This window comes from Ovis canadensis, chromosome 9, assembly GCF_042477335.2.
Source record: "Ovis canadensis isolate MfBH-ARS-UI-01 breed Bighorn chromosome 9, ARS-UI_OviCan_v2, whole genome shotgun sequence".
Classification (NCBI taxonomy): Eukaryota; Metazoa; Chordata; class Mammalia; order Artiodactyla; family Bovidae; genus Ovis; species Ovis canadensis.
Window position 1 is genome coordinate 73,936,075 of NC_091253.1, and position 27,453 is coordinate 73,963,527.

The 27,453-nt window shown below is 38.7% G+C and overlaps 1 protein-coding gene across 2 annotated transcripts in view; it reads left to right on the plus strand.

The window, feature by feature from the left end:
• The first annotated feature begins 11,476 nt into the window (after positions 1-11,476).
• The window catches only part of CSMD3 (CUB and Sushi multiple domains 3), a 1,383,361-nt gene continuing 1,367,384 nt past the window's right edge, over positions 11,477-27,453 (plus strand). For both annotated transcript variants that reach the window (XM_069601113.1, XM_069601114.1), the window contains exon 1: positions 11,477-12,191. In XM_069601113.1, coding sequence (XP_069457214.1) covers positions 12,014-12,191 — 178 coding nt within the window. In that variant the 5' untranslated portion in view covers positions 11,477-12,013. The remainder of the gene's footprint in view (positions 12,192-27,453) is intronic.

Consider the following 27,453-nt stretch of genomic DNA (forward strand, 5'->3'; position numbering starts at 1 on the left):
TACAGATCTTTATCAGCAAAGTGATGTCTCTGCTTTTTAATAAGCTATCTAGGTTGGTCATAGCTTTTCTTCCAAGGAGCAAGCGTCTTTTAATGTCATGACTGCAAGTCACCATCTTCATTGATTCTGGAGTCCAAGAAAATAAAGTCCCTCACTGTTTCCACTTTTTCCCCATTATTTGCCATGAAGTGATGGGACTGGATGTCATGATCTTCTTTTTTTGAATATTGAGTTTTAAGCCAGCTTTTTCACTCTCCTCTTTCACCTTCATCAAGAAGCTCTTTAGTTCCTCTTCACCTTCTGCCGTTAGAGTGGTATCATCTGCATATCTGAGGTTAGTGATATTTTTCCTTGCAATGACTATATATTATGATAAATGTTCCAACAGGATTTCCTTTATGTTCTTACCAGAACATAAAAGGTCATTTTGCTCGAAACAAGGGGAATAATCAATTTATTCTGCAAAAAGGAAAAAAAATAATTGCTTGATTTTAGTTTGAAGCCTATTCTGGAGTTTTCCATGTAGATTGGGAACAAAATTAGGGAAGAAAATATGAGGAAAAGGGAGTAGCATACGCTTAAATATGGTAGAAATTCATATATTGTTTTTGAAGGACATATTGATACATAGACAGCAAGGAATTTTAAGTAAGAGAGTATAATAATCTGATTTATGTGTCATAAAGATCAATCTAAGTCCTCAGTAGTGAATATATTGAACGGGCTGGAATGTGAAGTGTTGAGGGCCTGCGCAAAGTCAGTGATAATGAAATTCATAGGAAAACATGGATTTTAGATATATTAAGAATACAGAATAAGAAAGAACTGAGGGAAAGAAAGGAAACAGGTACAACTTCTAGGTTTCTGATTTTGTCTAGTAGCTAAGAAGTTATGATTCAAAAGTACTAGGGTTTAATTGCAAAATAAGGAGAGAAATTAAAGAAACATGGTACAAAATAGAAATATTTTAAATATCACTATCACCACCATACATAACCTTAGGAAACTGACCTATTTGACTACCTAAAATTGACTTTGGTTTTAAATCAATTAACTTCTTAGGCATCAGTAAAGTTAGGTAGATACTTATTGATATTGCTCAACCAGAGTCTACTATGGTTTACTAATCTGAAAACCAGAAATACATCCATTAAATAATATTAAGACCCCACAGGTCTCCCTCATCCCCCATAGATGAATTATGAATAAAACAAAACCAAAAGCTGTTTAAGAGATAACAAGAATTAAAGAATTTGCAGCAGATGGTACCAGCTGTGCACATTTAATTCCAGCTCAAACAATCTGCCAAATAGTTAGACAGAACTGCTTTTGCATGGGAAATTGGAGTGTCTCAGAGCCAAGGAGGAAATCAGAGAGCAGTATTTCTGGCATTAGTTATCAAACCTTTTATTATGATTAATGTTAGTGGACACAAACCGTCTTTCCTTTCCCTGCTTTCTTTGGACTCTGTGCATTTCCTCTTCCCTCTCTCCCCTTCTTTCTTTCAGAACACATATATACCTATACACACACACATATTCACACATATTTTTCATCAATTAAATAAAACATAACCTCAGATTTACAAAGTTGAAGTGGACATTCATCAAACATGTATTAAAATGTATAGTATAACTGTTTGTTTTGAATATTTTAAAATTACATTAGAAACAAATCCTAACATGTCTCAATACATTTATGAAGACATAAACAGTAAATAACAATGCAAAAGTAAAGTAGTATATATGTCAAAGTATAATCTATATAGATAATACATACATATTTAAAACCATTGGACAATTACAACATACTTGGAGAAACTAAGACCTGAATTCAGCATTTAATTTGGACAAGCAAATAAAAAATGTGTCAAAATTCAAGAGGGCAATATCAACTAAAACTCAGATGCATAATGCAAATACATTCGAAGTACACATTGATTAGAACTGACTCACTAGAAGGAGGAAACTTTCATGAATGGGCTAGGCCATGAGATTTAAGATCAGTTTACCCTGATAATAATGATAATACCCATGAATGCTATTTGAGAAGGTAAGAGACATGATAAAATGATCATACCCTGTGCATGACAGAATGAAGCAGAAGTTACAAGCCAAAGTGAGTAAGTAGGTCCTTGCAAGAGCATATGCATGAGATAATTAGTATGTGAACTTGCGTGACTGCAGTAAACGAAAAGGAACATAGTACAGAATAATACAAAAGAGGCATTATCAGATATTAGTGTTTGACTCTACCAGAAACATAAGGAAGAAAGAAGCGTAAAATGAGGCTTTGACTCCAAGTATTTTGGATGAAAACAGCAGTGATTTCAGAGAAGTTCAATCAGAAGAAGCAAATTCAGGAAAGGAGGAGTATACTGAAGAGGACAAGAGCAATGTTAGGTACTCTGTTCCTGAGATGTTAGGGAGAGAACAAAGTGTAATGGCCTGGGCTCAAGCTGGGTTTGAGAGTTCTAGATCACACACAAATATTTATGTAAAACTCATTCTAAAAGAGGTGATGGTCATAAGAATACATCAGTGTTTTGAAATAAAGGAATATTAATGAAAACTTATTGAGGTCTCAAAATGTTTAAGTAGAGAATGCTCCTGTTTAGGGTAGGGACAGAATGAAAAGCACTTGGCAGGTTGGTGGTAAGGACTGATATCAGACAGAAATCAAACTGAATCCCACTAACCATGTTCTTAAAGCCTATATCATTGCTATCTTGGGTATCGTATTAATTTCCTAGGGTTGGATAACAAATTATCAGACACTTATTTTCTGAAAACAACATTTAGAATTTGAAATCAGGATAGACCCCTTCTGGAGGTTCTGGAGGAGAATCCATTTCATGCCCCTCTCCTAGCTCCTGGGAACTGCCAGCCCTCTTTGGCCTTCCATGGCTTGTAAACTCATTGCTCCGATTTCAGCTTCGTTTTTGCTTCAACTTCTCTTCTGTGCCTGTGTTTCCCAAGTCTGTCTTTCTCTTTCTCTTTCTCTTTCTCTCTCTCTCTCTCTCTCTCTCTTTTTTTTTTTTTTTAAGAATTGGATTTAGGATCCATTATTGGATTGTCATTGGATTTAGGATCCATCCTAAATCCAGGATGATCTCATGTCAAGATTTTTAACTTGGTTACTACTGCAAAGACTCTTTTTAAAAAGTAAGTTTACATTCACAGGTTCCAAGGATCAGGTCTTGGAAATATCACTGGGGCAGGGAGGGTGCACTATTTAACCCATTAGAGGTATTATGAAATGGTTTGGAGTAATAGTGGTATACAGCAACTTCTGCTACCATCACATCTGTTGAGAATGTTAATTAAAACTTTGTGAAGCAAACAGTTATTTCCATTTTGCACAAGAAAAATTAGGGCTCATATTGTGCCTATCACAAAGTGATAGTTCTCTTATCCTAAAGGATATTCAATTTCCATTGTTTTTAATTTAAAAGGCATTGTTGTAATAGCTCCAGACTCAGAATAGCATTTGCTTTACTGTTTTTCTTTTGAAAATGAAATTTTTGTTGACACACCGTATTCTTTTTCCCTACTCTTTTCTGATCACTGAACGTACAAGATTTCTAACCAAGAAGTCATTTATTTGTTTGCTTTGACTATGCTTTGTTTGTTTGTTTAACTAGATTTTGAAAAAAACAAAGCTAATTGGGAAAAATAAGGACTGGGTTCTATTTGTTGGAGGGTGTGTGTGTGTGTGTGTATGTGTGTGTGTACATGCATGTGCTCAGTCATGTCTGAATCTTTACTCCCCTAAGGACTGTAGCATGCCAGGATCCTCTGTCCATGGGATTTCCCAGGCAAGAATATGAGAGTGGATTGTCATTTCTGCTTCAGGGAATCTTCTGGACTTAAGGATTGAACCTGTGTCTCTTGCATCTCCTGCATTGGCAAGCGGATTCTTTTACCACTGTGCCACCTGGGAAGCCCCTAATCCCAGGGTAAATGAGTGAAAGTCACTCAGTCGTGTCTGACTCTTTGTGACCTGTGGACTATACAGTTCATGCAATTCTCCAGGCCAGAATACTGGGGTAGGTGGCCTTACCCTGCTTCAGGGGATCTTCCCAACCCAGGGATCAAACCCAGGTCCCTGCACTGCAGGTGTATTCATTACAATCTGAGTCACAAGGGAAGCCCATCCCAGGGTAAACAATTGAAATCAACAAATTTAGTGATAACCACATTGTAATTGTTGGATAGCTTAACCTCCTAAGAATGCTGTTACTGTTGTGTCTATATAGAAATCTTATGTCATGCACTAGATTCTTTGCCTATTCTGAGTATGTGAAATCTCCCAAAATTCAAGTTGGTATTCATATACTGGATGATGTGATAAATTCTGTATGCATTTGCAAATACAGTATTTGTTCCTAATGTTACTGTACTTAACCAGACACCAAAAATATTCCAGATCTATCTTAATATTTATACTGTATATTTATTAATATTAGCATTATATATTACACATTTTATTTATTATATGCTATATTAATACTCAATTATATTATTCAATAATTATTTAATCGTATTTGGCCTGTTTCTAATAAATGCCTGATGATGTCAATCAACTTGAAAGGTTAAACTGATTCTTTTTATAAACCACTATATACAAAATGCCAAGACAAATTGATTTACTTATTCAATGAAACAATACATTGATTGAGTTTTAAAAATGTGCCATGGGAGGTTTACTTGAACTGACCAAACATTATGGTCTACTAAAGAGAAAGAAAATGTGGAAAACTTTTGCAAGGACACTTGTTCTCTCCAAATTCCCATGTCTCCCTTGCTTATTTATTTTTCTGGCTTCATCTGCCGTGTCTTTACCACTTAACTAAAGTGACCAAATCTTATATACACTTACAGAGTTTCTAACTTTACTTACAATATTTCCAGAAAATAACCTCTTCACCAAGATATTTTTCTGCCAAACATATCCAGATGATTCTAGAATGGCTCAAGCATAAATATCTTCCTAGAAGTTTTCTCCATTTCCCCCAGCTATATAAATAATCTCCTACATCTTGGTGTTTTATAGTTGTCTCTCTTAAAGTGGTAAAACTTTATTGACATTCACTACTGTTACTTGAGGCGGTAACAGAGATATTCTATCCCTTCTATTACATTGTAAGCTCCTTGAGAATAATGTGTAAATCTTGTTTTTGTTTCCTTGCAGTAGGAGCTCAAAATGATTTATTAAATAAATGAATGAAAACACAGATGAAAATCATACTTGCTACACAAAGAGTAAAGATGAAACTGATCCCTGTCCAGATGGGACAGCTCTTTGTACTCACAATCCAAATTGGATTATGTGTAGCCAAACCAAAATCAGCTGCATTGATTTTCCTTTCTCCTGTGGCCAAAATGATCCTTCTAAGTCAAGGTCACAGTTATCTTCTTCTGAAAATAGAATGCTTATATTGTTTGGCCTCCTCTACTCTTATTCTGTGAAATGTTCATTAATTTGAGATAAATTTGAAAAATCAATGAAATAACAAAGCTGTTGGTGATTGTTTGGGAATTTTAAACACTGGGTCAAACTACACAGTGATGAATATCATACTTTTAATATGGTTCAGACACTAGCACATGTAACCACATATATGGACTATGGAATTCAAATCTGTGAAACCTCCAACAGTTCTATTATTAATGCCTCATCTAATTTAACTTTATAAACATTTAGGAAAAATAACATCATAATTATGTTTATAAAAGGTTAATAAATCCTTTACCAGCAGCAAAATCACTTCACTATCTTGTGAGAGAAAATTTCAAGCACAAGTGATATGTACTTGCCCTCTACCTCTGGGCTGTGTTTCGCTTGGTTGAGGTTTTTAGGATTATGATCAAAAATAACTTAAATCTTGCACTTTTCCAGAATTAACTTCCAGTTTTAGAATTATTTACTTCTGGATTGAGATTTCTCAGTAAAGTTTAAGTAGAGAAGAGTAATAAAATACAAAGAAAGTCTCACATATGCTACCTAATCTATGATAGAGTAGCAAACTGAAAAATAAAATGTAGTAGTGATTTTATTGAACACTGACTGTTTGAACGCATTTATTTTGTTTTCTCAAGAAATTATAATCAGTTTTGAAGATTAGCAGATAATGAGTAGATAAGAAAAGTAAAAAATATCTAGGCAACAATTACGAGTTTATGGGCACAGAGTTTCAGGGAAAGGAATCAAATGTGCATTGCATTTTGATAGTAATGTTGACAGATTTGGAATCTTTTGAAATCTACCCACTTGATTTATGTTCTCTAAATATTTATGTATTCTCAAGTGCATTTGAGGCTAATACCACACAACTATATTAAAGAAATGATGATAAAAAGATCTGCTACACTGGGAATTGACATTTATTCAGAGCTTGTCAACAAAACAATTTATTATGTACGAAAAGAAGAGACCTGGATTATCGTAATTGTTCAGCAAAGCTACCTTTTGCTTAACTTTTTATTTCTATAACTTTTCACAGAGACAAGCTAACTGCTATAAGGCCCAGGTTAACAAGAGAGTGAAATTATCAAGACAAACAGAACTGTCTTTCAAGATTCTCTGTTGTTCTCTCTTTCTTTTAGGATCATTATCTGCATATTCCTCCCACTTTTTACCATGGTTTTTTTTTATTGGTTCTTAAATTTTGGATATTAATGTACTAAACATATATGTGGTTCACGTCAAAAATAAGTTTTTTGGAGGCAAAGTATGATTTACTTGTCTGGATACAGCCATAGATACTGCTTTTGGTTTTAGAGTATTTCTACTCTCTCATTGTTTAAAACATATTATTATTACCCTTGTGTGACATAGAAACTTCAGTCTCTTCCTTAATGTGGTTAAAACATGAAAAAGACTGAAATGCCGGTTAAGCCTCACTATTAATGAAACTGAAAGAGGAGTCAGGACATAAGAGGAATGAATGCCTAGGAAGCACTCTTAGCAACACTTCCAAGAGGTTCATCTCCACCTCTCAACAATGCTTCCTGATTAACAGATGGGCAGATACTTTTATCCAGCTGATAATTTATCTTCTTAAATATGATTGCTTAAAGAAAAGTTACTTTATCCTGAATATTAGATCTCTTTCTCTTCTTCTCAACCAAATAGAAGCTATTGCAAGTCAAAATGTATAGACTTGAATTAGAATTCCTGCATTATTCTAGATCCAACATTTGCAGTCAAATGTTTTATTTCCCAGGAGTTGGAAAGGTCAGATAGGATGGATTCAAGAATGGACACTTAAGTAGAAAAATGAGAAAACAAGTCCCTCTTTTTCTTTTACTCTCCTGGCAACAAATTCTAAACAAAAACTGTGAACAAACAGGAAAATCCCTGCTTCATTATTTGCAAAGCATTAACATTTTTAATTTATTCTAATTATTGTTTCCCCACAGACCCATCGATTTGAATTTGAGCCTTTTAATGAAAAAAGGTATCTCTACAATCAGTGGCCATACAGCACTAATAGGCAGGAACATTTCTATAACAAAATAAATACTGCATTTGAACAATAATCCTTGTGTAAATCTGTATATCTGTGACAGGAATTAACAAAAACACTTTATAAGTTCATTTCTCTATCAAAAGAACATGCAATTCTTTTCAAAATTAAAGGGAACCTCTTCCCAATTCTTTCTGTTGTTTTTTCCTTGGTGTATTTATTCTGTTTTGATCATTTTTCTGTGACATTGTCCTTGTGATACTAAAACAGAGTAAATCTATATTGAGGACTTGGTTTAATATTGAGAAATTTTTGAAAAGGTGCTTATTTTCTCCCTTTTAAGTGCCAATTAAATCTCATTTTAAGATCAAACTTTATTGTATTCTGTAAGTTCTTGGGAAGGGGTACTGAAAAGGAATGGAAATCTGGTACTTCCAGTTTAAAGAACCTGTCCGTTTCTGACCTAAAGTCTTTTTAAGAACTGTCTATGGTACTTCATCACCGTGATCAGCTGAATGATCCAAAAGGAGAGGGGAGATTTTAGTAACTGACAAGTATAAAAAGAAAAAAAAAGGTTTTCTCCATTTTGTGTATGTGTGTGTATGATACCTGTGTATGTGGGCATGCTCAGTCTCTCAGTGGCGTCCTCTTCTTTGCAAACCCATGGACTGTAGCCACCAGTCTCCTCTGTCCATGGAATTTTTCAGGAAAGAATACTAGAGTGGGTTGCCATTTTCTACTCGAGGAGGTCTTCCCAACCCAGGGACTGAAACTGTCTCCTGCATTGGCAGGCAGATTCTTTACCACTGGGCCACATGGGAAGCCTGGTATGTATAATATAGATAATATACAATTTGATTAACTTTAAATTTCCTTATTTGATTTTCTATACTTATACAGGTACCTTTACTATAAAAATCATATATATATATATTTTTTTTGTTATTAGACAACAAGCATCTCTGGGAGCTAGCACAGGAAAGAGCAATAGGCAAGCACATTGACTCAAAAACTGGACACCCTAGATTCGTGTGCTTAGTTGCACAGTCATGTCCGACTCTTTGTGACCCCATGGACTGTAGCCTGCCAGGCTCCTGTGTCTATGGGGATTCTCCAGGCAAGAACACTGGGAAAGGTTGCCATGCCCTCCTCCAGGGGATCTTCCCAGCCCAGAGTTCAAACACAGGTCTCCAGCATTGTAGGCAGATTCTTTACTGTCTGAGTCACCAGGGAAGCCCAAGAATACTAGAGTGGGTAGCCTATCCCTTCTCCAGGGAAACTTCCTGACCCAGGAATTGAACTGGGGTCTCCTTCATTGCAGCTGGATTCGTTACCAGCTGAGCTACCTGGGAAGTCCCCTAGATTCATATTGCCTCTTAAATATATTACCTCAGGCAAGGCAAAATAGTTAATTTTTTGTGTATCAATCTCTTCACCTATAAAATGAGGATAATTGTAGTACTTGTCTTAGCAAGTTTGTACAGAAATTGAATATGATATGCCAAGTAAATATAAAACAATGTCAGGCATAGAGTACGCATTTAATGTTTGCTATTATGTTAGCTATTTTTTAATCTTATTTTTTCCCAACAATCTTAAATGAACCTATGTACAACTCTGCTGCGTTCCTACAGATCAGCTGAGATAGATGATTTCTTCCATCCAAATTTAGACACTGTATTTCTCCTTCTGGAGAAATTGAGGAATTTCCCATCCAAGATTTTGGTTGATATTGTTATATTTCTGGAATACCTTTGGAAATGCTCTCTTGAAGAGGAGACTGTTTAGAAAGACAAGAGTATGATCCAGCACTGAATGTATTGGATTAAATATCAGTGTTCCTGATGATGACCTTGGGCAAACCATTTCCCCATGCCTTAACTTTCCTCATCTCTGAAATATGATTTTCCATCCTGTCTCAGGAACTGGAAGTTGGGGGTTAAAAATAGCTTGTGATTTATTATGAGCTATAAAAACTAGAAACTATAGTGTTGTTTAATGTATTATGTATTACCAGATAAATCTGTTAACAGCTTCACATTGAAATGACAGGCAGGATTCATTTAGGGAAAGACAATTGGACTATAGAATTAGTATGTTTGACAATAGATATTAGAAACTGGTAGCTTAGTAATAGTCATGATGGTCCCATAGTGAAAGTTTATTTTTGCACAATAATTACTGTTCAAAGTATTCCTGACTTTTAAGAAATAAAGTTTTTGTGTGTAAAGTCCTTCTGTCTAGATATATACCCATGTGTTTATAGATTACATACAGCCAAGATATTTTTTTTTCTTTTAACAAAAAGTGAAATCAGTTGAGGTGACTAACCTCTGCACACTTGATAAGGAGGATTTTGTCGAGTGTCCTCAGTCCAAGGACCTGTTTGCATCTGACTCCTTGTTCCGTCCAGAAAAGGCAACAGCAGTAGCAACACACCCAGACAACTTGACTGAAATCATTGCCAGAGCTGCCACCGAGGTGGCTGAGCAGACTAATGACGTTTTCAGTGTTGATCCTCCCGGTCTCCAGCTAGTCCCAACCTTGTTGCCCACTCCCTTGGAATCTGCATACACGGACAATAAGGCAGTGGGGGGAATGAAAAGTATCCTGCCACACCGCCCTTAATGTACCTCTCCGAATTAATAAGGTCAGTTTTGCATTTACGGCTTTTGCCTCTTGCTAATATTCCCTATCCAGAAGAGAAATTTTTCTTTTCCCTCTCTCTCATTCTCTCTCTGTCGAACATACACACATGCACACGCATATATACTGCACAAACACACTTGGGAAAACACCCACACATAGAAAATCATACTCTCCATCATTTCCAAAAACACCCACTCTTACCCCTCACTATAGCGCCCATGTACACACACACACACACACACACACACACACACACACTGCGTGGGAGAATCACAGACCCATACAAAATGCCACGTACCCGGAGAGTTCAGAATGCTTCCTATGCCTGCAGATTGAACCCACACACTACGCACGCCTATAGACGCTCTCAGTGTGCCCACTTCCCAGAGGAAAACTCCCTCCAAATGCAATAGTCTTGCTCTTTCCAGCAGGCAGCTCCACATGAGCCCAGGGATAAAAGCTGGCCAGGATACTCTTCGTGTGGTACACGGGACAGAAGACATCATTTGTGGGCAATGGGGAGAGCTGCAAACTCACATGGGCGGTCCTCTTCACTAAGCCCTAAGATAGATACTATATAATTCCTCTGATAGTTTCTGGCACGCAAATAGAGACAGAAGCCTTTGCAATTTTTTCTTCCAGAACCAGTGCTGCAGCCCTCCCCCTCCCGAGATGTTATCAGATTCCGAAAAGGACAGATTTCCAATACGCGCCTAGTCTAAGGAACTTGTGGGTTATAAGATCTGGGCCAGGACCAACAAAAAAGATTCGAAAACTGACATACAAAAGCAAAACACGCTGGTCTCCGCCGAAGCTCCCCTGCACCTTCGGATGAGGGAAATAGGGTACCATTTAGATGTAAAAGAGAAGCGGGAGGCTTAGTAATAGCCAGTAGATGGCGCAAGAACTCTTTCCCTGTATGATGTTAACCCTTGACTGGTGAGTTGGCGCTGCCAGGTCGAAACGTATAGATACATACGTTTTCCGTTTTGAAAGAACCTTCCCATTTATATATGTGGGACCGATTCAGAATTAAGACAAATGGGTATCTGTTCCAGATAACTACCACGGTAAAGTAGTTTAACTGCAGCACACAACAGCTAAAACTCGTTTAGGGAATATAAAAAGGTGAACTCTCTGAAGATGACTGACTCCCTCCCCACCTCACCTCCGCCCTGGTCACGGATTAAATCCTTTTACTTCGTGAATCAAAAAAACCCGGTTATGGGTTTACATCTAAGCACTTGAATATGTAAATGCCTGTGTGCAAATAAATTCTCTGTGATCTCCCTTTTTCAATTAAATCATAGGATGATTAATGTGAGACGCCTGCCTGAAATATACTGCAACTACAGTAGTAACACATGTCCCATTATAAAGACGCGGCCATCGATGGAACCCGGTTCATTATCATCACATTTTCCCTAAAAGCAATACAGATTCTCCGATTAAAATATTCCTGTAACACGTTTCTATAGTCACAGGCTGGAATGGAGAACTCACTAACATAATATTTCTTGGGCTGCTTTTAGAGGCAGAATTGATCTGTTCGGGGGGAAAAAAAAATCAAACCTCTTAATTTCAAATATTGTGGCGAGTTTGTCAAAGAGAGGAGCTGAGCTTTAAGAGGCTCACTAGTGGTTTCTGGTGGTTGCTATAACGAGATAGAATTGAGGTAGGTTTTAGTGGAGGGGAAAAAAACGCACAAGAAAAGGCAGAATCCAGAGTAGCAGAGACTTTGTGCCCCCGTTGGAGAGAGATGGTTGAGTCCTCTTCAAGGTTGCTGTGGTATCCCAGAAACACCATTCACTTCGAGCTGTGACCGCGCACCAACAACAGCAACAACTCCACTGCGCCGGGCTGAGGAGCAGGAATTAGGAGCTCGCGAATAATATGAAAGGGATCCGCAAAGGGGAAAGCCGATCGAAGGAATCCAAACCCCGGGAGCCTGGCACGAGAAAATGCGCTAAATGTGGCCGCCTAGACTTCATTCTGATGAAGAAAATGGGGATTAAAAGTGGATTTACGTTCCGGAACCTCGTCTTTTTATTGACGGTGTCTTGTGTGAAAGGTAGGCTTGCTTTCGGGGGTCCCCTCTGCTTTGGATGGAGGTGAGCTGACTTGTCGCCGGAGACGGGTAGCTTACTTTGCAATTTGCACGGATAAAATCATCATGATAATACTGAAGAAGGAGTTGATTCACAGCTCTTTTTCTCCCTCAGATAGGAAATGCATTTTGCTTGCCAGATTTGGCGTTCAATGCAGTGATTGAGCTTGTGCTCAATAAATATTCTTGCAGTATGCTCAAACGAATACGTGAGTTGGTTCGTATAGCCTCTAACTAGTGGATACCAGGCAGAATTCCTCTGCAAGACTTTTCTTGGTGATGAGGGTTACCTTGATTTCTAGTCAGATCAGTGGGGATTGACGCTTTGGTTGGAATATTTATATTAAAGACGCTCCTGGAAATGCTTTTTAACCCTTTCAGGTAGGAAAGTTACCGACATGTTAGAAAGGTGCTGCTTTTAAATGCATTAGGGCACAGGGGTCTTTCAAGAATCCCCCCACCCGGCCACCCACAACCAACATGAATGTGTGCATGCATATGTGAATTATTTCTACGTGGGTTCTTTTGCATTGATAAATGATAGAGGCTCTTTCCTAGGTCCTGTGGTAGAGGTTTGGCTTAAAATGGGGCTTTTGAACGGTCTGAGACGCCAGGAAGTGTAACAAGGTACCTTTGGGGATGAATGAAGGTAGGAGGAAAGTCATTAGCTGACGACCAAAAAGAAAATCCCCAGCAAGTCTCGGCGTTCAGACAGGTAGAGTGAGTGTCACATGCACAGACAAGGGGAGGAGGTGGGCGCGATGTAAAATTCAATCCTAAGCAGGAAGGCAAGGGGCAGTCAGGATCATTGGAAGGAGAGCTGTCCTCTGGGAGAAAATAGATTCCCAGCTCTGTTCTACAACTTCTCCTGCGCCCTGCTGCCCATTAATTGCTGCAAAAAAAAAAAAAAGCACCTCAGGCTGTGTCTATGACTCATGCTATCATTTTTGAACAACCACCTCCCCGTACTCATGGCAGCTCGCATAGACGCGACGGATGTCGTTTTCAGTGAAGCTAGTTTCAAGTCGGGGGTGGGCGGAGTGGGGAGGGGGGTGCTGTTGGCCCGGGCGCGCAACCTCTGTCCTCACAAACTGGACGCTTCTTCCTTTGTAAAGGAGTGTCTCTCTGAACCGCAATCAGGCCGCGTCTCTATGAAACAGTTTATTGTCCAGCTTGCAGCTGGCTGTCCCCCCACAGAAAGCAGTCCATTTGCATTCAGTGGAAATGATAATTCATGTTTTGGGTGGAGGGAGCTGGAAGGGTTACCTCTCCCTCTATTAGGGACCAATGATGCGCGACATGTCTCGAATTTTAATTGACATTCCTAAATGCCAAGAAGTCGTCTCAGGTCTCTGTGGCAGCAACTGCCTTGTAATCTTAACCTGCTCCTTAGAGCTTGACACCCCCCCTTCGCCGACCCTCACCAGCATCAGCGCAGCTTTGAGCCAAAACGCTTGTTCTCTACGGGCGCAACTACACAGCCTAGTGCACAAAACGCGTCTTGGGTTGCTTACAAGGGGCTCTCGTCGCCGGCTCGACGTGTGAGGAGCCTCGCATTTATGCTTAGCTCGCCTGCCACTGGGAGCCGGAGGTTAATGGATGGCCCTGGGTTTGGCGGCTAGGAGCCGGCGACAGCTCCTGGCAGGAAAAAATGTTGAGGTGGCTCCTGCTAGATGACCGGGGGGTTAAATGCGAGTTTTCACGCGATACCTGTTGAGTCAAAACACACTGGAGGGGCAGATGGAAGAGGGAGTCTCCGAAGCTGGTCGAGCATGCCAGGCTGACAAACCCAGAGCCCAGCAGCCTGCGATACAGCCCGGCTGCCCGGACCTACCATATTTCCCAGATAAGCAGCGCCGAAGAAACCAAAGGCACGTCAGTTTGCTTTAAATGGAACTGGAAATGAGAAACACCACCCCCCCACCACCACCCCCCTCTCCTCTACTCACAGCTCCTGTACTTTGGATTGAGACAATCGGTCCACTGAATACATTCCAGTTTCGGGGACATCGGGAAGAAGGGGTGTTTCACACTCTGCTTTGATCTTGTCCAAAATCAATTTTCAACGGACCATTAATTTTTTTTTTTTTAATGATAATAAGGTTCTTCATTGTCACTTATCTGCCACTTGAAAGGCATTTCCTATATTTTACAACTTGGAATGCCGTCCTCAGATTCTGAGACACAAACTTACAGAGGATATATTCTTTAGATTTACTCCCGGTTGCCAGTGGTGCCAATTTTTACGATTGCTTCTTCTTCTTCCCCTTCTCCTTTTTTATTTTAATTCCACCTACGTCTCAAGGCTTTTCTTAAAACCAAGATCCCAGCAATAGCTTGAATGTTCTTTCCCCCTAGTGTCTACCGACCGCTTTTGTCTTCCACAGTGTTTTTCTTCCGGTCTCCCAGGCCCACGGGAAAGCTCGGAATGAGCAGTCTTTCTAAGGGCTCTGCAGGTTCTAATCTGGGGCTAGGGCTAAGGAAGTCTGTGGCGCGTGCTTTTCCAGGTAAACAGCTCAGGCCTTGAGAATTCCACCTTTTGTCCACACTTTTCATCTTTTACTATCTCACCTCTGCCTGCAACAGCAATGACAAAGAGGCTCAGTGGGAGAAATCGCCTCAGAGTAGAAGACAAAGTGGGCTTCTGTGGTAGGCCTGAATCGCTCCAGTGGTATTGGAAAGACAGGCAACCCTCTCCAGGCGCTTTATCTCCACTGTCATCTGAAATAAAACGCCATGGAAGGCACCAAATTGGGGGGTGGGGAGGGGTGGGGGCTGCTTAGGCTGATGCATGCCAAAACACACACACACGCAGCAGAGATTTCTGAAATGCAGCCTGCAGCTGCAGCCTGCCTGTTTTAGGTCTCAATCAGATAGAATATGTGAATCTTCAAGTCGTGCTTAAACGTCCCGCCCACGTAAACAAACACTGGCAGGGTGCTTCCTCACATTCCTCGGGAGATCCCGGGGGAACACACAAATCGTGCGGGGAGTGGGGGGCTGGGGGAGAAGGTACAGAAAGCACTGACCTCCGAGGACAGCAGGTGCAAGCTAGCGTGCTACACCCCCACCCTGTACTAGAGCCTGCTTTCAAGACTCCTTGCTGGACCCCCGGACTTCCAGAAGGATCTGCGTTTCTGCGTGCTCTGGGACTCCAAGGAGATATTACTCCCGCCACAGAGCTCTTGGGAAGAGCCGAGCTCGCAGCTTGTCCCACAGTTAATTAGTGCTGGCAAGGGTCGCGGTGTCCACGCAGGAGGAGAGCTACCAGCAGCGCTCAGTAGCACCTTGTGCCCACCCCAGGATGGCCTCGCTGGAGGTGTCAGCCCCAGGCTTGTGCTCCAGGTCTGATAACTCTTACTTGCCCGGACCTCAGGGCGATAGTCTGACCTGTCAGTATCGTTAACAAAATTTCTGTCGCGTCTCAGGTCTCGAGAGAGCTTTACAAAGATGGTTCTGTTGGGTTAATGTCTTTACAAACCAATAACTGCATCCAACAAAAAGCCACCCACTACTACCGCCACCATCAATACCCTTCCCCTGAATCTAACAAGACTGAGTCAGCAGCTGAGAGACAACCTTCTTGTTTGGGTCGGGGTCCTTGTCCTGCTTGCTGCAGTCTGGTCAGGTAGCCCTCCCCTCCAGCTGTTTCTCTGGAAATACTTTATTGCTTCTAGAAGACCAGATTCCCCGAAATATTCATAGACCACTGAGGTTGAATTGAATGCCTGACTTGGCCTTTAGCGATTGTGATGGGGTGTGTGCGTGTGTGTGTGTGTGTGTGTGTGTGTGTGTGTGTGTGTGTGTGTGTGTGTGTTGCTGGGAGGGGGAGTCCACATGGATCATGGCGGAGGAGCCTTCTGGAGGCCTCCAGGGTAGGTGTGGGTGTGTGTCCGAGATGGACAAGGTGGCGGGTTACACAATGTGTGTTTCGGTTCCCGGACCCTAGCTGGTCGGTGGCGCTGCGACCACTGCTGTCAGGAGTCCCGGTGGAGGCACAGAGAAAGCTCCGTTTTCCCAAGCCGACCCCAGCGCTGCTCTCACCAAAACAACTTCTCTAACAGGCTCTTCGGGAGTTCAAAAAACTCACCGGAGGAGTAACGGGGGTTGATTCCCCTCTTCTATCCCCTTCAACCCCTTCCCTGCTCTGACGCTGGGGGGAAAGCAAGCAGGAGGCAGTCCCAGGACTGGAACTCCACAGGGGTCTGTTGGATCCCCGGGGAAAGCGCAGACGAAATGAAACAGCACAGGTCATCCCGGTTGTCCTGGGGTCCTCTTCCCGCCCCGCAGAAGAGGCCAGCTGAGGGTTGAAAGCGGGGCAGGAAAGGAGATTTCAGCTCAGTGCAGAATAATACGAAGCAGAACAACCAAAGAAAGAAAGATAAATTCAGCCAGCCCGGCGATTTCCCTTCTCCATGAACACGGCGCCTTTGGGGAGGCTTTGCACCACCGAGTTGCTAAGCCACTCCAATTTACCGTCCTCAAAAGGCTTCAGTAGCCTCCCAGAATTCTGACCTGAACTTTCCCTGGACAGTTAGTTACCAGTTAAAATCCTTCTAAAGTGTCATTTTGCAGCCCCATATTTCCAGAATCTTTTGGTATTGAGGGGTTTGGGGAGGACGTGGGGGCTGCTCTAAGCCCATGTAGAAGAGTGAGTGTGTGAGCAGAAATGATTAAGGAGCAGGTTTCAGGCTGTGGAAAACCTGATGGCAGCTCCTTTAAGATCGTTCAAGGAGAAAAGGGATAGAATTTACTCAATAGATTATATACTCCAGGAGCACAGGTTTCCTTTCAGTAGTTATTACTGTTCATGATATTAATTAGTGTTACTATTTATGGGATAGGTGAATAGATGTGGAGTACACATCTTTTCCCTGAACACACAATTTACTGTCTGCAGAAACAGTAAAATATTGAAATAAGCAGTAGCAAGGGCATCAATATAGGATTTTAAAAGTGGCAAGCTCTGGCATAAGTGACATCTGATAAAACAAAAAGTAAGAAAGGTAGCAATTAATGATGCCCTTGCACACATATAGAAACAACCTCTAATGCTAAAATACCTGTCTAGTCTCAAACACTAAATGAAAGCAGCTAAACTTTCTTTCCTACGTCTCCAAACATACTTCTCCTTGATGCCCTGAAAGTTTAACTTTCTTCTACTTAATATCACAGTCTCCAGAAAAGGCTTCAGGATATTAAATACTTTCAGTGTTTTGTCCAGCTTGGAAAATAACTTTGAAGCCTCAAGCAGCATGTCTGGTGAGGAAACTGTTACTTCAAGTAACATGACTATTTGAGAAAATCTGCCATCTTGTACTTTGAATTCCAATTTTCAATGTTGGAGAGATTATAAGCAAAATGACTGCAAACCAAAAGATTAGCAAAAAATGCCTGAGTTGCCAATAAGGTCATTTTATTTTCACTCTGTATACATTAAAACATAGCTTCTTTTTCTGTCTCTTTTTCCCATAGCCCTTACTCATAATACAAAGTGGTATGTAGTTTATACATACAGTGGCAGTTTTAATTTGGATTTCGGATGAGATCTGGTAGAACAGATAAAGTCGTTATCCATTTATCTTTTCTCTTTCAAAGTGAGCAGGTGGGGTGATTCATGGTACTTTCCAGGGAGATCAATCTCCAAGTCTACAAGATTTTCTCGGAATTAGACCCCTTGGAAGGCCCTCATTCTCATCAGGAATATAACTTTTACAGGAATGCCACTGAGAAAAATCAATTTGTTGAATACCTTCCAGTATTCATGGTCTCAATGTTAGTTATCATCTTTCTTTCTTTCAAGCCTCTAATCACTGCTATAAAATGCATTCGTGCTATCACACCTTTGCTAAACTATAGCTTGGTGCTAACTAAAGATTCTTAAGGATTAATACTTTTTTATATAATCACAATCTGTCATCCAAAAGCCAATCTGAAACCTCTAAAAAGTCAAAATTTATAGGATTATCATATGCATCATGTACCTTGTAACTGGAAAACAAGAATATCAGTGATAATCCTGTGTCATTAGATATGACAAAATTTTCTATTTGCTCAAAAAGATTGCACAGCAGTGATTTCAAAATGTTCCTCAACGAGTAGCATCCTTTGAAAACTTGTTAGAAATATGAATTCTCAGACTCTTACCCCAGGCCTATTGAAACAGATGCCCTAGTAGTTGGACACCCACATAGGTGTTTATAATAAGTCATCCAGGTAATTCTGATGTGCTGTAAAGTTTGAGAAACACTAAAGCACTAAAGCAAGTACTCTGGAGCCATCAAGACCTGAAGCAGGAAAAAAAAAAAAAAAAACTGCCAGCAACTATCTTTGTACTAGCAACTCAGTTTTCCTAAAATTCATTTTCATTATCTATTAAAAAGGAAATTAGAATTTCAGTAGAAAGATTATGCATGCAACATATATAGTGCCTGACACTAGGTGCTATCATCACTGTTATTAAAATACATTTCCATGCACAAAGTGTGTGAATCTCACACACTTCATCCCTAACATTACCAGCCCTAACTTGTCCACCACAGTAAATAAAAAATATAGCATCTTCTCTCTAGCTATTATTTCACTTTGGATAAGTTCCCAGGCTATTCTATATTGAGAAACACTGAAATTTCTGCTTATCACCTTTACACAGTTAATCCAGGTGCTGGCTCTATGAATCAGGGGCAGAATCATAGCTTAAATATGTTACTCCTACTCCTAGGCTAATTTCATTTGTTGTATTCCAATACTGATTTATTTTAATATTGATTCACTAATGTACTTACATGAATTTGTTGATTCATCTTGTTACAAATCCATGGTACTTACAGGGCTGGAAGAGTTCTTACATACCAGCTAGTTCACTGCTTATATTTTATACAATAAATGCACATGTCTAGAAAGGATAAGTGTATTTTTCACTAGGTTAAAAATATAACTAACTCCAGAATTGAGACTAGATCATTGAGCTTTCAAGTTCATGTTCAACTCTATTTCTACTGTACCTTATCAATTCTACTACAGAATTTTCTCAAATGGCACCAATGAAGACAATCACAAATCTAATATTTGAGAACCATATGCCAATTAGTACCATAGAAGAATACTAGTGACTATATGTTTTTATGGTATTTTTTATGCTAACTACTCATTTTGTAAAAGACAAAAATAAACAATTTTGGAATGAAAATATTTTCTAAAACTATTATAATATGTACACCAAATGAAATCATCATATATTCAAGTCTATTTTTGACATTACATGGTTGTAAAAACAAAATCAGAGGACTGTTTTTTAGCCTTATAAAGAACTTAGATTCCTGGGTCAGAAAGATCCCCTGGAGAAGGGAATGGCAACCCACTCCATTATTCTTGCCTGGAAAATTCCATAAACAGAGGAACCTACAGCCCATGGGATCGCAAATTGTCAGACACGACTGAGTGACTAACACTTTCACTTTTTCAAAGAACTTAGAGGGGTAGTACTTAAAAATCCACTTCTTATTTATTTCTTCCCATAATCTAGACATAATTTCTTAAAGACTTTTAAATCTAGAAAATCTGTTCCTAATTTATTTTATTCATGGTTTTATATATTTATATCATATTAACATAAGATGTATGCATTCTCTCTCATCTGCACTTACATTTGCACATTTCTCTCGCATGATCTAAATAAGATGATGGTATCATGTAAAATTCTACCACAGAAGTAATAGTATATTTTATAAATATATAAATAGTATATTTTATAAATTTATAGTGTATAAATATACTATACATAGTATATTTTATAAATTAAAATTGTAAAAACAATCAATAATCTGAAGGGCTATCTTCAATTTTAGTAATATGTGATATTTCTCTAAGGTCTCTTCAAGATATGGGAGTAAAATTTCCAAAATAATGAATGTTGCTAAATTTGAAGTGCTTACAAGTTCAGAAAGTGATTGAATTACATAAAAAGTAATGAGTGATTCTCTGAAAAGCTGAGTTTGTAATGTTCAAGATTATAAAGTTCTTATTTCTTTTGTTCTATGTTAGCAAATTTTAAGGAATTTTTTTATTCCATAGTTTAAAGTAATGGTAAGCATTCTTTTTTTTAAACTATGACAGTTTAAGAAATGCAGTTGCATACCATTTTGAAAGGAAATTTATAAATGGAAATAGACTCTCAGAAGTGAATTTGTTAACTTTTAAACAACTGAAAAACAACAGCTATGCTTAGTTTGTACAAGTCCATCAGATTATACAAGATTCCAGAATGCTCAGAGGTGCTTCATGTATGTGAAAGAATGTGTGCTCAGTCATATCTGACTCTTTGCGACCCCATGGACTGTAGCCCACCAGAGAATTCTCCAGGTAAGAATACTGGAGCAGGTTGCCATTTCCAACTCTAGGGGATCTTCCCAACCCAGAGACTGAACCCATGTCTCTTTTGTCTCATGCATTGGCAAGCAGATTCTTTACCACTAAGCCACCTAGGAAACACACTTCATATATAGAGAGGATATAAGATCTTATTATGTCAGGAGAAATGGTATCAAAATAGGCATGTGCATTTACTGTATAAAATTTGAACCACAAGAAGCTCTGTGCTAAGCCCTTTAAATAGAGTGTGTTAACTACATCTCAAACGGTGGTTCTCTCTCTTTTTCTTGCTTAGAATTCTAACAAAGCATCTTGTGAGATAGCTGTTATCTCCTACATATAGATTATTATCTCCAATTATAAATTATCCACATTTCCTGGGGCCAGAGAGGTGCAATGACTTTCCAGGATTGTTGTTTAGCTAGTGGTTGGATAATAGATTCATAAGTTCATAGACTCATTAAACAATAAAACTATAAATGACCAAGTTGCTAATTAAATCTCTTCATTTTTTATGAGAAAAACTGAAATATTGACAATTTAACTTAAAAGATAGCCTAATGTTAATATCCATGTGTGTGTGTGTGTATATATGTATATATATATATATATCACATTGTATGTAATAAGCAACTTCTCAGTCTTGTAGTTTGCAACATCTTTACTTAACTTGCCTAACTTTACTCTCTTAATTATTCTGTAATACTCTCTTAATTATTCTGTAATGGTTGTGAAAGCTATTTTTCAGTTTTTTTTTAAATTTTACTTTACAATACTGTATTGGTTTTCCCATACATCATACACAGTAAGGGGGAAACAAAGGAACAATGCATAAGGTAAATATGTCACTATAAGACAAAAAGCTGTTTAGTGCATTAAGGACAAGAAAAAAAATCAAAACATATATTACTTAGATTTTAACCCAGTGCTCCTGAGTAAAATTTTAACATTTATGAATGTAAATGAATTTATGGACTTCACATATAAAATATGTGGGCATAATATTATTTACCAGTAGAAGGACATGGCAACCCACTCCAGTATTCTTGCCTGGAAAATCCCATGGATGGAGAAGCCTGGTAGGCTACAGTCCATGGAGTGGCAAGAGTCGGACACGACTGAGCGACTTCACTTCACTTCACTAGTATCATGAGCCCTGGGAAATAAATTTGGTACCTTAATCTTCCATTTAGTTCTACAGAATTTAAGGATGGGAAAACTCTTATAACTAACTTGTCTAGTGTCTGTCTAATAGTCAGAGAATGTGCATTAGATTTATACGTGGGGGTATGGGAAGGTGCTTTTTAAAAGAACATTCCTACCCAAGCTTCATCCCCTTGCTCTACTTCCTACCATAATTACATCCTAGTTAAAAGTGCACATGTAGGTGTACATCTTCACATAATGAGCAGACTGTTCTGAGAAATGAAGAGATTTGCCACACAATAGAATGCAAATAGTCCTTCAGTTCTCTGTCCAACAGGTTTCTTTTTATTGCTGTGCTTTGCCGATCAGTCATCTAGGACTCTTTGCAACCCAGTGGACTTCAGCCCACCAGGCTCCTCTGTCCATGGAGATTTATCTAGGCAAGAATACTGGACTGGGCTGCCATGTCCTTCTCCAGGGAATCTTCTCAACCCAGGGGTTGAACTCAGGACTCCCACAATGCAGGCGGATTCTTTATCAGCTGAGCTACCAGGGTAGCTCTTCTTTTTATTGGGTACTGCCTTATGAGCTTCCTTTATATGTATGCTAAGTCACTTTAGTCGTGTCCAACTCTCTGTGACCTCATGGATTTTAAGCTGCCTGGCACCTTTGTCCATAGGATTCCCCAGACAAGAATACTGGAGTGGGTTGCCATGTCCTTCTCCAGGGGATCTTCCTGACCTGGGGATCAAACACGTATCTTTGTTTATGAAATAAAGATACTTGAGAGGAGAGACCACTGTGCCTATGACCAAATCCTGACCAGGCTCAAAATAATATTTCCTGAAGTAATTGTGTAAGGTGACTCAGATACATGAGTGTAATAATACTGGTAAATGAGAATCTTAACATGCCATCTAAGGATTAACTATAAATTAAATGGTGGCATTTAGATTACATCTTGTCTAAAAAAGAAATATATATATATACATGCATTAAATTATACTTAAGCACTCAAAATTAGCATTACATTTTCCTTTGAAGGTGATAAAATATACTTTAATATGCAGCAGAAGTACTATTGTACTTAAATACTTTCTGAACTTTAGACTGTCTCAATATAAATATATACTTGTCTTTTTCTACTTGCAATATTGAAAATTTGTCAGTGTATTCTTAGAGATGTCATTTAAACCTATATTTTCAGTGTTAAAGTTCAGATAGCCTAACAATGCCCTCGCATGATTACCCATAGAATATATTTATTACATTGGACAATTTATTTGGGACATTGTTATTTTAAATAGTTTTGCATCTCAGAACAGCTAGGTATAAATTTCTCCATGGTTGCCAAAATTAAGGTCTTTTACCTGAATTGTTACACATTTTACCTGATTGTTACACATACAATTGGTGTCCAAGTCTATTTCCTCAATTATATATTCCAGAATTTTATTAAATGATTAAAATTGACTAATAGTCAGCCAAGGATCTCCACTTTAAAAATGATCCTACTGTAATAACTCACTTTAGTCTATTGAAAGTTTAAGTCACAAACTGAATTGACATTTTTGTTTTCATGAGCTTGGTGAAGGGAAAAAAAGAGACTGTTAATTAAAATGCCTTTTTCTTGAGCTTGTTCACATCCCATTAGCCATTTGCTCATATGTTCACATCTACTTAATAAAACTAACAGTTTTAACCAGTTTTAGCAGTTTTAAACAATGAAAATTGTTTTATTGATATTAATCTAATTTCTAAAATATCTATTTTAGTTTTCTATGATGAATAGCTTTTTTTGTTTTTGTTTTTTCACACTCTGAGGGTTATCTGATTAAAAAGAAATATGAAGGAAAATGTTTTTCAATTTCATTCTGAATGCTTACATTCTTAGTCACTCATCATGTCTGACTCTTTGTGACCCTTTGGGCTGTAGCCTGCCAGGTTCCACTGTCCATAGGATTTTTCAGGCAAGAATACTGGAGTGGGTTGCCATTTTCTTCTCCAGGTTGTCTTCCTGACCCCTGGATCGAAACTGGGTCTCCTGTGTTTCTTGAATTGCAGGTGGATTCTTTATCCATTGGTACCTGGGTTCATCGACTGAGTCAGTAAAAAAATAAAATTTTAAGTTATATTTTATTATGAGTGTTTTAATATAGAGAAGTTAAAATGAGTCTACTTCATTGTTACTCTATTAAAGCATAAAAAGATGCTGTTAAAAGACTTTAACTTCACAGTGGAAGTGAGAAATAGATTTAAGGGACTAGATCTGATAGACAGAGTGCCTGATGAACTATAGATAGAGGTTTGTGACATTGTGCAGGAGACAGGAATCAAGACCATCCTCAAAAAAGAGAAATGCAAAAAAAGCAAAATGGCTGTCTGAGGAGGCCTTACAAATAGCTGTAAAAAGAAGGGAAGAAAAAAAAAAAGAAGGGAAGAGAAAAACAAAGGAGAAAAGGAAAGATATACCCATTTGAATGAAGAGTTCCAAAGAATAGAAAGGATATATAAGAAAGCCTTCCTCACGATCAGTGCAAAGAAATAAGGGAAAACAATAGAATGGGAAAGACTAGAGATCTCTTCAAGAAAATTAGAGATACCAAGGGAATATTTCATGCAAAGATGGGCAAAATAAAGGACAAAAATGGTAGGGACCTAAAAGAAGCAGAAGATATTAAGAGTTGGCAAGAATACACAGAAAAACTGTATAAAAAAGATCTTCATGACCCAGATAATCACGATGGTGTGATCACTCACCTAGAGCCAGACATCCTGGAATGTGAAGTCAAGTGGGCCTTAGGAAGAATCATTACAAACAAAGCTAGTGGAGGTAATGGAATACAAATTGAGCTATTTCAAATCCTGAAAGATGATGCTGTGAAAGTGCTACACTCAATATGTCAGCAAATTTGGAAAACTCAGGAGTGGCCACAGGACTGGAAAAGGTCAGTTTGCATTCCAATCTCAAAGAAAAGCAATGCCAAAGAATGCTCAGACTACCGCACAATTGCACTCATTTCACACACTAGTAAAGTAATGCTCAAAATTCTCCAAGCCAGGCTTCAGCAATACGTGAACCATGAACTTCCAGGTGTTCAAGCTGGTTTTAGAAAAGGCAGATGAACCAGAAATCAAATTGCCAATATCTGCTGGATCATTGAAAAAGCAAGAGAGTTCCAGAAAGACATCTATTTCTGCTTTATTGACTATGCCAAAGCCTTTGACTGTTTGGAACACAGTTAACTGTGGAAAATTCTGAAAGAGATGGGAATACCAGACCACCTGACCTGCCTCTTGAGAAACCTGTATGCAGGTTAGGAGGCAACAGTTAGAACTGGACATGGAATAACAGAATGGTTCCAGATAGGAAAAGGAGTATGTCAAGGCTGTATATTGTCATCCTGCTTATTTAACTTATATGAGAAATGCTGGGCTGGAGGAAGCACAAGCTGGAATCACGATTGCCGGGAGAAATATCAATAACCTCAGATATGCAGACAGCACCACCCTTATGGCAGAAAGTGAAGAACTAAAGAGCCTCTAGATGAAAGTGAAAGAGGAGAGTGAAAAAGTTTTCTTAAAACTCAACATTCAGAAAACTAAGATCATGGTATCTGGTCCCATCACTTCATGGCAAATAGATGGGGAAACAGTGGAAACAGTGGCTGTCTTTATTTTGGGGGGCTCTAAAATCACTGCAGATTGTGACTGCAGCCATGAAATTAAAAGATGCTTAATCCTTGGAAGAAAAGTTATGAGCACCCTAGACAGCATATTAAAAAGCAGAGACATTACTTTGCCAACAAAGGTCTGTCTAGTCAAGGCTATGGTTTTTCCAGTAGTCATGTTTGGATATGAGAGTTGGACTATAAAGAAAGCTGAGTGCTGAAGAATTGATGCTTTTGAACTGTGGTGTTGGAGAAGACTCTTGAGATTCCCTTGGACTGCAAGGAGATCCAACCAGTCCATCCTTAAGGCGATCAATCCTAGGTGTTCTTTGGAAAGATGATGTTGAAGCTGAAACTCCAATATTTTGGCCACCTCATGCGAAGAGCTGACTCAGCTGAAAAGACACTAATGCTGGGAAAGATTGAGGGCAGGAGGAGAAGCAGATGACAGAGGATGAGATGGTTGGATGGCATCACCAAGTCGATGGGTACGGGTTTGGGTGAACTCCAAGAGTTGGTGATGGACAGCGAGGCCTTGTGTGCTGCGATTCATGGATCACAAAGAGTCGGACTCAACTGAGCGACTGCACTGATCTGAATTGTAATTTTTAGTAATGGCTTTGTTTTTGATGTTTAAACTATACTTTTATACACAGATGGGCTTCCCAGATGGGTCAGTGGTAAAGAATGGGTGTGCCAATGCAGAAGATGCTGGAGGCATGGGTTCAGTCCCTGGGTTGGGAAGATCTTCTGGAGCAGGAAATGGCAAGCCACTCCAGTATTCTTCCCTGGAAAATTCCATGAACAGAGAAACCTGGTGGGCTACAGTTCATAGGATCACAAAGAGTTAGACATGACTGAGCATGCATGCGTACCAAGGCTTATAAAAGAATGAATGATTTCTCTGAATCTGTTATTGAAGGTGTAATTTATAATTCCCCCCAAATGTTGGTAGTGAAATTATGCTGATCTATCTGTATGTTCTAATAATGAGTTCTGTGTTGCTAAAAGCTGGAATTGTGAGATAATAAATCAAATTTAGGAGAACAGGAATAATAAACACAACTGAATCTCCTGGAGCTAAAACACAGTACCTTGAATTTATTGGCTGTGTGCTCTAACTGAACCATGCAGACTAGACAAAATATTTACTCAGTGTTCACGCATATAGAGAAACCCTGACTTAATGTTTTCTAGCTGATGTCTAAATCAAAATAACTAACTGATTCAAATGATTTTGTAAACAAATTTGCATCCAGGCTGCTAATTTGTATGCCAGCTTCTAGCTTAATAGTTTATAAGATGATGAAGATGATAAGACCTCTTAAATGAAATTTGCAATAGAAATGTTGACAGGCCCATTTTTGCCTGTATGAATGTTCAGTACTCTATTCATGGCCTAAAAAAAACTTTCATCTATGAATTCTATTAGTACTTGAGTGCCCTTTTATCTTTTAAATGTTTTTAAAGGAGCTCAAATAAAAACTCTTAAAATCAATTTTATGGCAAAGTGCTAGGAAACCTTTAATATCTGTGTTAGTCTGGCAGTGTTCATTAATATGTTAATGGATCAAAATCATAAATGACATTTTGAACTGAATTTTTAAATATTACCAATGTGTTAAGTCCTTAGGAATCAGTCATTTTTCAGTATTTTGAAGCTCACTACTTTTCACATGTCATTGCATAGTTTATTGCAATCTGCCCATCTTAGAAAGACTAATTATGTCATTCTTTCAAAAGCAAAATTCTCAAAGGCCTCAAAAGAAATTGTAAGATGTTTGACACCTTTTGCTTTTTCATATAAATATTTAGGTGTTTCTATCTTTTGTTGTTGTTGTTGTTGTTAAGTCAAGTTTGGTTTGTTACACCTTTCATTAAAACAGTATGATTTTGTATCAAATATTATTATATTAACACAGTTTAATTTAGGAGTTGTAAAAGATACAGTGGTCAGTAGATTTTATTTCTACAGAAAGAACCAGTAACTTATATATCAGTTCTGAGACTTATCCTTCAGCCATCAATCATTTATGGAA